Raw genomic sequence first — 14,692 nt, forward strand, 5'->3', positions numbered from 1 at the left:
TTTTCTGGAAGCTACAGACAGTGCAGTCGAATACATCCGTAATTTAGATGTTTGTTTGTGATACTTGTTATATGTATATTTGTTTGTACATTTTAGACTGTCAGACTATTATTATTGTTTGTACACATACCTATTTCCTGCTCTTTACTTGTACAATGATTATGATTCTGTGTTTTATTGTGATGTTTAGCCATACAATAGATAAATAGCGTTATGAAATTAAAATTAATAAAACATGTAATGAAATACAGATATTTATGAGTGCATTAATGTACTGCAGAGAGAACACTAATAACTAAAGTGAGAGAGACCAATCAACGTTAATTTTTGAAGACTTGAAGAAGACCAAGATAATGAGCAACAATTAGAGAAAAAATACGGAATACCCACATACGTCAAAAAACAAAATTAATAGATGTCGTTAAAAGAGTGGCAAGTCTGAAGTGGCAATGGATAGGACATGTGGCAAGACAGGATCCAGACCGATGGCCCCAAAAAGTAATCCTATGGAGATCTAGGGGAACAACAAGAAGTGTGGGCCGACCAAAAAAGAGATGGGTCGATGACGTCAGGGCAGTGGCGGGAAGACAATGGATAAGATTGGCTAGAGATCGCGAAGCATGGAAAAACCTAGAAGAGGCCTATATCCAACACTGGATGGAACCAGGCTGAGAAAGAAGAAGAAAGAAGAAACGCTATGCGCGTCTGGGATGCGCGGTGACAAAATAAACTTGTCTACGAAATGTCCTATTCCACAAGCCCTCTCACTTTCGTTATTAGTTTCTCTCTGATGTACTGTCTGTTGCATTTTCTTATAACAAAATATTTTTGCTTGCTACATCTACGTTACCGTAGATGGAGCTGAAGGCTTGGTAGGGTTTATATAAATAAATAAACAAAATACAACAAGCAAAAAATTAAGATCTGAAAAACCCTAAATATATGCTTATTCGGAACAGTCATTCGACGACCGGTTTCGGAGATTTATCTCCATCGTCAGGCCGACTTTGCTGTAACCCTCGATCTGACAAACCAGAGAGAACACTAATAACTAAAGTGAGAGAGACGTTAATTTTTAATCAACGTTAATTTTTGAAGACTGTGTTAGTGGCGCGGCCCTTGGCGTCTAACCCGAACTATGAGCGCATTATCGATATAGTAGGTTGCATTCATACCTATACACTGGCGCCAAAAATTTAAAATTTGTATATTTGAACCGAATCTTAATCTTCCAAGTTTATAATAAGAAATCTTCGTAGTTTTTTTAGATTATTTTGCTGACAAAGAAAATTTATTATTAGACTTTAAAGCATTAAACCGTATAAATAAAATACTGCGTAGAAACATAATAATTTATTTAACTCCATACTCCTTGCCATACTTCAACTCAAGGCTGCAATCTTCAGTATCTTTTTTATCTAACTTGGTTGGGAGTGAACAGGGAAGCACGGTTGGGAGCTCACACAGAGTATCAGTAGGTATCCCGTAGTTATTCAATGTTTTTGATAGTCTTTATTCTATAACAAGAACCTAGCAGTTGAAAAAAATAATTTGTATTACTGGAAATAATACCAGATATAATACCTAGTCGTTTCATAAGTATCAGAAAAGAATGTGATGTTTTAAATTAAAAAAATTAAATTAGCAATGTACCATTATTATGTACACTCACTATTACTATTAGGTATGTTAAAATAATTACCGAGATAAAACTTACTTTTAAAGGAAACGTTTTGTCTGGGTCTCAACCACAAAACAAAAATTACAAAAATGCCGAATAATCGTGGAATCTGAAATAATCAATAATGACAATAATCTTCTCTTCTGACAAGCTAAAAGAACAGGCACATTCAGTCAAAAACAATTTATTACTCCGATTTGCTCCGATTATCAACAGATTTTAGTTATCTCCTTCTAGAACTAAGAAATAGAAAAAGCTACTGACAATCTAATTAATCCTGTCAAATGTTTAACTTGCAAAGTTGAAAACCATTGCCTGGAAACTTATATGGTGAAATTTTGATAAAATAATTTAGTACTCACTAAAAACACGGTACGTCGCTAGTGGTAGGAAAAATAATTTTTAGAGGTTACTAGTTTATTTGGTTGCCTATGATATGCATATACAGGGTGTTTCCTATTTAATCTAAAAAATTAAAAATCGTTAGAAAAAACGGCTTAAGGCGGGCTCTTAATAAGTATATTTATTTTTTCTCGGCAACCGTTTGATGAACAAGAAAACTCAAAAGATCAATTTTGTTGAAAAAGGATGGCCAGTCAAGAAAAAAATATATTTTCTTTAAAAAATCAGTAGTGTACCATTTATGTTAAGCAAAATATCGTTTTTTTTTTAAATTTTTAACACCCTGTAGATCAGAAAGGAAGTAAGATAAGAACTTTAGACCTAATGGTTATATAAAAATTGTTTTAAGAAGACATGAGGAATCACACCACAATTTTGTAGACTAATTAGAAAAAACCCTGTATATTGTCAACTTGACAATGGTTGTTGATAAATCAAAAAATACCTTTTCTGTGAAAAAAGCCCGATTTTCGCAGGAAAAATTTTGGTTTTTATTGAATTTGGACCTGCGTCTGCAAATATCGGTATGTTTTTTAATATTCTATCTATCTAAATTTTAAATATCATAGTCAGAAATAGTTTTATTATTCATTAACTGTAAAAATGATATACTTATAAGTTTTGTCCTTTGGTGTTTCCTATTTAATCTAAAAAATAAAAAATCGTTAGAAAACGGCTTAAGGCGGGCTCTTAATAAGTATATTTATTTTTTTCTCGGCAACCGTTTGATGAACAAGAAAAACTCAAAAGATCAATTTTGTTGAAAAAGGATGGCCAGTCAAGAAAAAAATATATTTTCTTTAAAAAATCAGTAGTGTACCATTTATGTTAAGCAAAATATCGTTTTTTTTTTAAATTTTTAACACCCTGTAGATCAGAAAGGAAGTAAGATAAGAACTTTAGACCTAATGGTTATATAAAAATTGTTTTAAGAAGACATGAGGAATCACACCACAATTTTGTAGACTAATTAGAAAAAACCCTGTATATTGTCAACTTGACAATGGTTGTTGATAAATCAAAAAATACCTTTTCTGTGAAAAAAGCCCGATTTTCGCAGGAAAAATTTTGGTTTTTATTGAATTTGGACCTGCGTCTGCAAATATCGGTATGTTTTTTAATATTCTATCTATCTAAATTTTAAATATCATAGTCAGAAATAGTTTTATTATTCATTAACTGTAAAAATGATATACTTATAAGTTTTGTCAAATATTGTGATTTACTTTCTACCTTGTAGTCAAAATTTATATTTAATAAACTGTAAAATATACAGGGTGTCCCAGAAATGAGTGCAGATATTTTAAGGGGTGGTAGATCTGGCCAAAAGAAACATATTTTCTCTTTACCATTTTTAAAATAGATTGAAAATAACCGAGTTATTTAACTTTGAAAGTTTAAAAAAAAAATTGCGACATTTTGAGAGCCGCCGGGGAATCTCGCGGATCCCCCGGCGCGGGGGAGAGATCTCGCGGATCTCAGCTTGTTCGCCGCCCGCTGTTGCCACATCGACTAGAAAGACTTAAAAAGTACTTGCAAAATCCCACACCATCCAAGAGGTTCTGCAGAGGTGCGTTACTTTTTTTAAGTGGGTGATCGCCAGTAGCCCTACTTTTCACATTACACAAAATAAACTAAAAGAAAAAAAACTTACCAAACAATAAAAAAAGATATCCCTATAGCAGAGAGATACAACTGCAGAGCTTTCTTTTTTTCCATTTTACCACTCTTAAAACTGCACATAACACTACACTTAATAACATCACTTCACTACAATTCTTAACAACACTATGCAAATTTTCAACTGTGGAAATATTGGCTCCCCTATTAATTTTAGAGCTAAATCGTAAATGGTTTTTAAAGATACATTACAAATTTGCACAAGGGGATCCAATATCTCGACAGTTCAAAATTTGCATGGGATATCCTATATTTCCAACGATGATGCACCACCCGGTATACCCTTCGCTTCTTGACTGCATGCTATTATAATAATTGTTCAAAATGACGACCTCCATTTCCAATACATGCTCTCCTTCTTCTGAGCATGGAATTTTTAACGTTTTGCAGCAATTCTTCGTTGCTTTTCCCGAATCCCTCAAATGCTGAACCATACTTACAAAGGTTCGAGCATTAGGGATTTATCTATTCGGATACTCTTCGGAATAAAGTCTCCGAGCTTCTACAGCGCTTTCCCCTGCCAGAAAGTACCTATGCTCTTAGCATATCCACCTTCTCCGGATTTCTATACTCCATCGTGATTTGCCTATACCGATACCGATTACCGACACAAAAATATGCACTAACGAACATTTCACAACACTTTAAACACAATCTCCGATCACTTTCTCGAATTTTAAAAGCTCGATAATATTAGAAATTAGATCGATTTCTAATAGTGTACATGCTTTGTGTACATGCGATTAATAATGTCGTTAGTCGTTAATATAATACAGGAATCTGTAATTTTCTCCCCACCGCCCATTTCATTGGAAAAAACGGCGGCAAGTTTTCTGCTTTTGAAATTACGATCGATGGCATTTTATTGTGTAAAAGTGGATGGTAAATGGCATCGATCGTAATTTCTCAGGCAATTTAACGTCTTAGCAGGTATACTCATTTTTTTATCAAAAAAGCTTTATAGAAAAAAGAATAACTGAATATGTTAGTAGCTTTATTACTAATTAAACTATTCAAAACATGTTTTGATATTACTAAAAAAAATTAACTAAAAAATATAGCAAATTTTATAGTTTGACGACGTTATAATTAACAATAGGCAAATGGAAAAAATTACCTAACTACATATTAGAGACATAATTCCATACCTAGAAATACCGTATGGTCGGAAAAAACGGCGTCCAGAATGGCTTGAAAATAACGGTCGGTGAAATTCTCCATAAAATTTTACACATAGATTGACAGCGATCTTTATTTCATAGCCATCGCTGACGCCGTTTTTTTTTTCACGACCATATTGTATTTCCCATTAATCGCATGGTGGCAATACTAATTTATATTTAAAGAGATATATCTAAATGTGTATATACTAGGTATTTTATGAGCAATCATATTTAAGCTATTATGACTCATATCATATTCTAATTACTTGAAACTTGAAACATAATATTTGCTCCTATTATATTCATGTAACTAAATTTTCTAATATTAATAACTCTCTGATAATAAAAAACAAGAGTGTGTTTTGAAAAAGTAAAGCATAATTACTGTGTATTGACTTTATTGTGAAAAGCAACCTATTTGAAACACATTTACGTAACTTACAGAATAGTTTAAAAAAGAACTTACACACATGTTTTTTTAGTCTATTTTCTTTATTATATTTGAAAACTACAGTCCCCCTTCCAATACATAAAAACATTTATATTCAAATATACTCTAGATAGAGCTCCAATTTTTATATGAAATGAGAATTTGTTCACACATAAACTACCGTATGATCGAGAAAAAACGGCGTCAACGATGGCTATGAAATGAAGGTCGCTGTCATTTTATATGTAAATTTATATAGGAAATGTCATTGATCGTCATTTCCCAGCCAACTGGACGCCGTTTTTTTTTCGATCATATGGTACATTTTATGTATTTTATTCTTTAATTTTAATTACTACAAATGGTCTTGATATTTTTCTTTTGAATACATATATTCTTGTTACTCTCTTTCATCTTTGTCTCTAATATACAGATGCATTGCAATTTGTTGTTAGTATATTTATGTAATCATTTCATAAATCCTAAAAATAAAAATGGTTATAACATGCTTTCCAGATATCCATATCCACAATATTCTGTGTGTAAATATGTTCAATTTTTAATAACCCATTCACTAAATGAGATTGTGAGACAACATACAGGTAGCTGTTTAAATAATTTTCAATCTTTGTATGTAATAATAGATTTCACATATTATATGCATTACACAATATGCATTACCTGCAATAATAAAAGATATTTTCTTTAAAGTGTATAATTCTATCTAACACACTTCTAATAAAGTATACTCTGACTCTTTGAACATTTGTTACAGCTTCTAATAATTAGGTATATCGATAACTTCCTAAGAAATTTTGTTAGCACTTTTAGTTAGTTTACCATTTTTCTCAATATATTCTGCATAATATATGACTCGATACATTCACCTAAAATAAAATCAATAATATCATTTATGAATAGAAAACTACATGTATAACTTTTTCGTTAATATTAGCAATTTCAGACCAGAACTTGTCTGAAGAGAACTTTCTTGGTTTGTTTAAAAATATCTTACCGTATAACATAAATTTACATCTGAATTAATCTAATCAGATCAAATTTTCTTCATAGTATAGAAAACATCGAAACTATTTGACTGGTAATCGAGCTATCAATAAGCTGACACTAAAATTTAATGCATAATTAAATGGGATAATTATTTTCATGTAAAACAAAACTTACTGAGATTTTTGGTTTAATGTATTGCTTGGTATTTGTAGATCTATTATTGTATTGTGATTACAATTGCCTTCTTCTCCATTGATGCATCCTAATTTAAGATTACTGATTTTCTAATACATAATTAAAGTGAAATTATTTTTCCTACCATTACATAATTAATTTCTTCCTACCATTAGGTAGATACCTGAAAGGTTAATAAATTAAAAACGAATTTATTAAGACATTTAAACTGTTTACCTCATTTCTCACATATTTTTGACACCAAACATTATAAATAAATCAAAAAATATTCGTATACCAACTGAATTATATGATATTTCATTTTGAATAATAAAAGTACTTTTTTACAGGTTTATTTGGCATTGTTTGCATTGTTTTTTGTTGTTTTCTGTTTTGTTTTTGTGCGAGTTTAATAACCCACGAATAACTTTAAACATAACCTTAAACTACACACCATACTAGGGATGTACTATTCGAATCGATTTTTATCAAACGATTTTTTGGTATAATCGATCTTTTTTTTTAAATCGAAGACCGATTTTATTTATACAGTTTTACAGGTTTATTTATTTGTTAGAATTTAGAATAAGAAAAAACACTTTAATTTTGCTGGAATATTTGTTTGCAGTGCATCCCTAGTAAAAGGCCATCTAGCAATGAACTGAAAAATTAAGTGTAAGTGCTCGCTGCCGCATGCGCCGATGTTTGTTTATCACTTTGATATCAGGTGTCAGATTTTTGTCGGGGCTTCCCATATTTTTATATTTTAGATAACGTAGAATACTCTTTGATTTTACCTTAATTCTTTCTTGGGTATACCCTTTCTTGTACTTTTATTTTATTTTTGGGATATCCCTACTCCATACATTAAACATTTAGAAAATGATTTATCTATCTTTATACAACCACCAAAACGTTGACCCATAATAGTAATACATCAGTCCAGTAGAGGACGCTAAGTCAAAAAATTCCCAAATAAAAAATTGTAATTTGTAATTCCTTCAGTGTTTTCGAAATCGGGGTTGCGTCGGTTTTGAAGAAATGTCGAAGAAAACCCCGGACTGTCTACCATCAGCAGCCGGATATAAGTAGTTATTAAAGCAAGTTTTTTTTAACATTTTTTATTGTATTTATGAGTTTAGTGTTTGATTATTATCATGTGAAAAAATTTAAATAATATTTTAAAAGTGATAAGCATGTGATAGGTTTGTGATTTTCAGTTTAATAGATATTTGGTGTGTATGTGTTTGCGTATATGTGTGCTGGATAAAAACACTTTCATTAAAAGGGTAAGCTCTAACTAAACATTAAAGGTTATACTTGTTTATTGAAACGATTGAAAATATTTTCTAATATGGCGAAAAAAGAAGCTATAATTGTTAAGATTTATTTTTTTCAGTTTACTCCACTGTAAAAAGTATTTAAAATATTGCGCGTTTCACTAGAATTAGTAGAGCAATCTACACTAATATGAATAAAATTAATTTTCGTATTTTTTTCTGTAGCAACTTAAAATAATTGAATTTATAGATAAACATGCAGAATGTGGGTATGGTAGGAGATGGCAACGTTGCATTCTCTCCGACACTCTCTATGCCCGGTAAACGAATTTCCCGGGGAGTGAACAGTGGCACTCAAAAGTTTTTCAACATTTTCCGGAAAATGTCAAGAAAAATATAAAATTTTCAACATTTTTTTTTCGCAAAAAAAACCTCATAGGCGTGTTTCTGGGGTTGAACTATACTACCAGTTAAAATATCTGCACTCATTTCTGGGACACCCTGTATATATATTCTTATGTTTTATTAAAGTTACTCTGATATACTAATATATCAGTGTAACTTTAAAACTAAATCCTTTGAAATCAAATATAAATATAAAAAATATTTACAGCAAAAAAGGCGAAGGCGCTGGGTTAAACGTAGTCTCCACTAAGAACACGGAGGGGCGCTTTGACCCAAAATTTTACTATTATGTTTCATATCTATCTTAATAGAAGATTATTTTCTTTTATCTATGGTTGAAAACTTTCTTTTTTGATCGTCTAAATGCTGTGCGCGTCTGGGATGCGTGGTGACAAAATAAACTTGTCTACGAAATGCCCTATTCCACAAGCCCTCTCACTTTAGTTATTAGTTTCTCTCTGTGACAAACGAAAAGCAGAGAATAGCATTTGAGTACAAAACGTATTACTATGGCGAGTGCTAGCCGCTCTCGCCATCTAGCGGCAGCTGTAACAATTACAGATAGTACCGCCAAAAATAAAACCAGCGGCCTACTGGACAAACATGCTTGCTTCATCTACATTACCGTAGATGGAGCTGAAGGCTTGGTAGGGTTTATATAAATAAATAAACAAAATACAAGAAGTAAAAATTAAGGCCTAAGAAAACCTAAATATGCTTATTCTCTGCATTAAGTTCATCAGACCGAACATTCAGGTTTGTATCTCCTTCCGGTTTTTTAGGCCTTAATTTTTTGCTTCTTGTATTTTGTTTATTTACAAAATATTTTGTTTGACTTTTAGGTTTATGATAAATGAGGATTACCAAATGGTTGATTTAAAGCCAGAAGAAGAGTTTGGTCCTTTTGAAGGATCAATGTTCATAGGAGGAGCGCCAAAGTAATTACAAATGTTAATGTCATTTTAAAAATCTAATTGTTCTCAAAATTGATTTGATAAATATTTGAAGTTCACTTTTTTAGTGACCTTCTCGATCCAAAATCATCAGTCCAACAAGGACTTATAGGATGCTTCAGAGGCTTAGTTGTGAATGAAGAAATTCTTGATATTTACAGTTACATGAGTGTTCATTTAAGTGAGATAATCAAAGATTGTAAACCATCATGTGTTCCAAATCCTTGTAAAAATGGAGCGCAGTGTAAAGAATTATGGAGTAGATTTGAATGCATCTGTCCAAATCCGTGGGCATATACTGGAGAATATTGTGAAATTAGTAAGCCAATAACATACAATATGATCGGAAAAAAACGGCGTCAGCGACAATTTATATGTAAAATTATATGGGGATCGATCGTTATTTCCAAACCAACTGGACGCCGTTTTTGTTTTGATGATACGGTACTATGTAATACCTACAGGGTTGTCCATACAACTCCTTTATTAATAACTTTTAGGATCTAATTTAGATACAAACCTGAATGTTATTGTTGGTTAGGTCTGTTTCGAGGTAGAGTAGTATGATTCTTTCCATATATTGTCGAAGGGCACTTGGTTTTTATGTCATCTATTGGACATGAGGGAGATTGTTGTGACCTGCAAAAGTACCACTACATTTTTGTCTGTTTATGTTATTGTGTGGAATTTTACAATTTTACACTTAACTTATCTCTACTCTTTGCATTGATTAGAAGATTTTTGTCATCCGAAAGAATCTGTAATTATATTTTTTTTAAAACTAAATGAAATATTTTCTAATTTGTTGCAAAATTTTTGTTAAAAAAGTTGCAACAAGTTATTTTTTTGCAAAATACTAATTTTCAATTTACATTTTTTTAACAAGATTTTAAAACTACCACATTCAAACTTGTATCTAAATTTGATTCTACTTTCTTTAGTTTTAGGATTCTATTTTTCTTTAGTGTTTAATAACCAGATTATTGTGTTTTAATATAACTTTGTAATTTATTATAGAATTATGTTTCTAGATATCAACACCAATGCTGTTACCTTTACCCACAGTGAATCATATTTGCATAAAAACTATTTTACTAATGACACAGGAGACGAGAAAAATATATTAAAAGATATATTTAAAAAAAGGATACTACTTAATTTAAGAACGTATGACAACAATTCTTTAATATTTTATGCAAATGACCATTTAAACAATTTTGTGCATTTACACATTATCGAAGGTAATTCATTTTTTTTTTAATTTAATTAAAATTTTTCATTGAATAAAAAAATAATGGTAGAAGTTTATCAATCGACTTGAATATCAGTCAGCCAGTCAGTGGCACTCAATTATTTTAACATACTAAAACATAGATCATAGATTGGTATATTTTCAATAAATTGCTGATTTTCTTTTATATTGACTTAGTAAATGTTAATAATGATTAAAACTGATTAAACAATATTTCTAACCAGTTTTTTCACGCGACGTCGTCCGCATAAAATTTCAATTTATTCTACATAAAGTATCTTCTTATATATTGCAACTTCTAACCACTAAAAAACTGCCAGTACCTATCTATTACATTACATAGGTAGAGCGCGTTTTAACAAATCTCTAGTGCCTTGAAAATTTGCAAAACGGACACAACTACTAATGACGATGTATAAGCTATATTATTGTAAAGTTTCATTAAAAACCATTCAATAATTTTTGCGTGAAAGAGTAACGAACATCTATACATACATCCATACGTACAAACAAACTTTTGCGTTTATAAAGTTAGTAAGGATAAAAATAAATAGAACAATGTAAAATTATTTAATTCCGAACTTTTTTTTATTGATTTAGTAACGAGTAGTTATTTTTTGAGCTTTTTTCTAAGACTCACAATTATCTCATTGTGTGGACATAATGTCTTTCCAGGTGTATATGTTTTGTACAATTACCAATTATAAACTAAACCAGAAATAACACAAAACAAATATAGAGAGCGCAACAACTCGCAAACATTAAAATTTGCTACGAGCATAATCAAACAAAATTGACACAAAAATATATTTCAGTGTCGTAGCCTCCAGTTTTAATCTACCTAATTTTTATGCATCCTATATCCGACAATACGATTTTAATTTTATTGGCTGAATTTAAAAGAGTTCCATTGATTAAAGAATGCTGTAGTTTTTAAAATTTGCTTCATTTTTATGCCATCCTTTTACGGATAATATGAATCGCTTGTAATTGAACAAAAATATTTGATTACTACAGTTCACAATAAATTCCAATTGTCATTTATCACAATTATTTCCACAACGATTTCTAGTTAACGCAATCAGTGATCTTTAACAATATTTTTCATAAATTTTAAATTAATTAAATTTTGCGTTTATTTTTTATTACTGCCCTTTAACGGGCAAAGGGAGCACTTTTTTGTATAGAGGTAAATTGTGTTCAATTACCTAATTTTGGTTCCAACCTAATGTGTACAGAATATTGGGAGATCATGTATATTACCTTACATATCATTATGTTACTAATGTTATTAACGGTTGACATGCATGATATTTGTATTTCTATTTAATTGAGTTTATAATAATAAACTTAAAATGTTATGATTTATGATATGATGTTAACATGTTTGAGTGAAGAATTGAAATATTCTGTTGATTAACTCAATTATCTATTTTTAGGTACTAAAATTGAATATTTATTCAATCATGAAAATCAAATACATAATATTACGGTACCATACAAATACTTAAATACCAGCAAATCTGTCCAAATTGCAATTATCCGGGAAGAAAATATAACAACTGTTTTTGTTAACGACCAGAATAACTCAATTCCTATAGGAGTGAAGCTTTTGGATACTTATTCCAACAAGCCCTGGAATAATTCTGAAAAAGGTAGTACAATATAATATATTTGGAGATTTTTTTACTTGATTTGAAATTTAAAATCACAATTAGTTAGGAATAGTAAGGAATAGTAATAAGTTAATAGCAATTATACGTGAGTATGTATATTATGTTTTCTATTATAAACGTGATTTAATAAAACGTTATTTAATAAAACGTTATTTAATAAACAAAATTTAAACCATTAAACCTCCACTGCACTTCATATACATATGCTAATAGTGGGTCAAAGGGGTGACTTTGCATTGCGGCCCCAAGGGTCTATTGTGGGTCAGTTTTACAAACTTTAACTCACTTCACTAGGTACTTCCGAAGTTGACAGAAGATCAACAAAGTTTAAGAGGTTTAAGACTTTTGAGAAAATATTGTAGGACACAGGAAAATTAAGCGCACACTCGTACGAAATACAAGTGTAGCCTGTTTGGAAAATTAAACTTTCTGATATTTTATTATTTTTGATCATTTTTTCATTATAAATCTAATTAATCAAATATATATCAATATCATCAACTGCCAAAAATAGAACCCGATGGAAAACCTTCACTGAAGCCCTTTGCTCAGCGCAGGAGATATAGGATCCTATATAGTAATATAATATATTAACACCCATTGTATTTTAGAGGTTCTAGCTCCACAAAGACCTCCAGCACCACCAACCGAATACTTTCAGCTTAATATTGGTGGTTACGACCCTGAAACTCTGTTAAAGGTTGCAGATTATCCACTTATATTACCAGGTTAGTAAAGATAACAGGAAAATTGTTGAAACAAGATGTAATACAGTTAGGTTAATACTACTTATTTTGTAACAATTTATATTAAATAAGTATATATCACTTTTTACAAAATTCACTTCGCTTATTACTAGTAATGTCCGTTTAAATATTTATATTCAATATGTTATTATAAAAAATCATTTTTGATTAAAAATCTTAATAACATTTTAAAGTAATGGAGATCCTAAAATTATTGAGCAGTTGAGAATTAGATTGTTTACTGAGAATGCCAGCATTGTGGAAATTTCAATGATTGGATGTGCTAAAGATGCTATTATTAATAACAAAAAAAAACACCTGAGGAAAATGCCATCTCTTGATTTTTCTATATTTAAGAGAAACACCAGAATAGATCAGGAAAATAGTCAAACAATATACATATAAGTAAAACTCTTTTAAATATAGTACCGGGTGGCCAACTAAGAATGGACGCCGGCTGTATCTCAGAAATTACTTATCGTATAACTTTGGGAAAAAATTTCTAATAAGTAAATCGACCAAGAGAAATCGTTGGAAATTATTTTCAAGTTCGAAAAATGTCCGCTAGAGGACCTTCCTCTGGTAGCCAATCAGAAAACAGGGTTTTTCTCAAAAATATGCAGGTGAACAGGAGTAGGTATGGCCTTACTTGAGACCAAGGTCAACCCCCATTTTTTCCCTAAATTTAGGGAAATTTTCCCGTCCATAGCGAGGCACCCTATGTAAATCTTATAACATGGGTTATATGTAATTTCCCTAAATCTTCTGATTTTTAGATTTGGCAACGTCGCATTTCATTATACATCCGGCAACGCTGCATGTATACGCCGGAATTGCCCAACGGCCTATCCCGAACTACTATGCGTTTACCTATCGGGTAGCTCAAGGTTTAATGGGTAACTGTACTTAGATGATGACGTCATACCTGCCCGACGTCATCATAGATATACAGATATAATTTATTTTTAATAAAAAGTGTGCCACGGACAGTCGATCGTCAAGCTGGTCGCCTATCAACATGACCACAAACGCATTTAAAATTACTTGTAGGATGAGGGCCCCAATTTAAAGTTGTCCAAAGCTATAGATCACGCATGAACGACGTTGTACATCACGTCAAATGAATACATACGAGCGCTATTCACCATATACATGTTGGCCTATTCAATAGTTCAGGAGTGCCCCCCTCATCATAAGGTTACCTTTAAATTATTTTTATTAGCATTCACGTATTTTGTCATTAATAATTTACTAAAAAAATCGCTGAGCTTACTGCACTGTACAGATATATACATTCACCATTTTAACAAGATTTAATAAAAAATATATACATCGCCATTTTGTCAAGACTAGAAGAATAAAAATATTCGCACAGCGCATTAAAATAATTGTGGGATTAAAATATTATTTACTTACTGCAATGGCTATGCCTGTCTACATCAACTGCACGTTTAGGAGAAGTCGATACGACGGCAGCAGCAGCAGTACCGTAAGCACAGTACCTATGAAGCGAAAGCTGGTAAGAAACAGACTAATAAGCGCTACACAGCGTAATTAGCATGCGCAATTTCCTATAAAAACAGTCGCAAAGCCATAATGCAAACATAAAGTGCTCGCGCGCCAGACTTTCGACAGTCATCGGTTGGTTGTTGTAGCTGGGGTGTGGCACTGTCGAACTGTCGCGCAAGCTCCAAAACAAACAAACACAAAAAAATAAAATATGTACATAATGCAACATGTACCCATGGTTTTTGTTAACGCTAAAACAAAGCGTTAGAGGCTACTAAAAACAGACAAATTTAACAACTTTATATCGAACTTGGAAGAAAATGTAGGCACAGA

The 14,692-nt window shown here is 31.3% G+C and overlaps 1 protein-coding gene and 1 long non-coding RNA gene across 4 annotated transcripts in view; one reads left to right on the forward strand and one right to left on the reverse strand.

Moving 5' to 3' along the window:
- LOC115874952 (contactin-associated protein-like 5) overlaps nt 1-14,692 on the forward strand; it is a 166,932-nt gene that overhangs the window by 97,921 nt on the left and 54,319 nt on the right. For all 3 annotated transcript variants that reach the window (XM_030890260.1, XM_030890261.1, XM_030890262.1), the window contains exons 19-23: nt 9,066-9,161; nt 9,245-9,495; nt 10,208-10,417; nt 11,868-12,083; nt 12,716-12,832. In XM_030890260.1, coding sequence (XP_030746120.1) covers nt 9,066-9,161; nt 9,245-9,495; nt 10,208-10,417; nt 11,868-12,083; nt 12,716-12,832 — 890 coding nt within the window. The remainder of the gene's footprint in view (nt 1-9,065; nt 9,162-9,244; nt 9,496-10,207; nt 10,418-11,867; nt 12,084-12,715; nt 12,833-14,692) is intronic.
- Nucleotides 6,590-6,979, reverse strand: LOC115874954. Its single transcript, XR_004048936.1, has 2 exons — nt 6,776-6,979; nt 6,590-6,722 (listed from the first exon to the last, which is right to left on the reverse strand). It is a non-coding gene; the product is annotated as an uncharacterized LOC115874954 (long non-coding RNA).

Source organism: Sitophilus oryzae, unplaced genomic scaffold (assembly GCF_002938485.1).
Source record: "Sitophilus oryzae breed Bouriz unplaced genomic scaffold, Soryzae_2.0 scaffold_1307_pilon_pilon, whole genome shotgun sequence".
NCBI lineage: Eukaryota > Metazoa > Arthropoda > Insecta > Coleoptera > Curculionidae > Sitophilus > Sitophilus oryzae.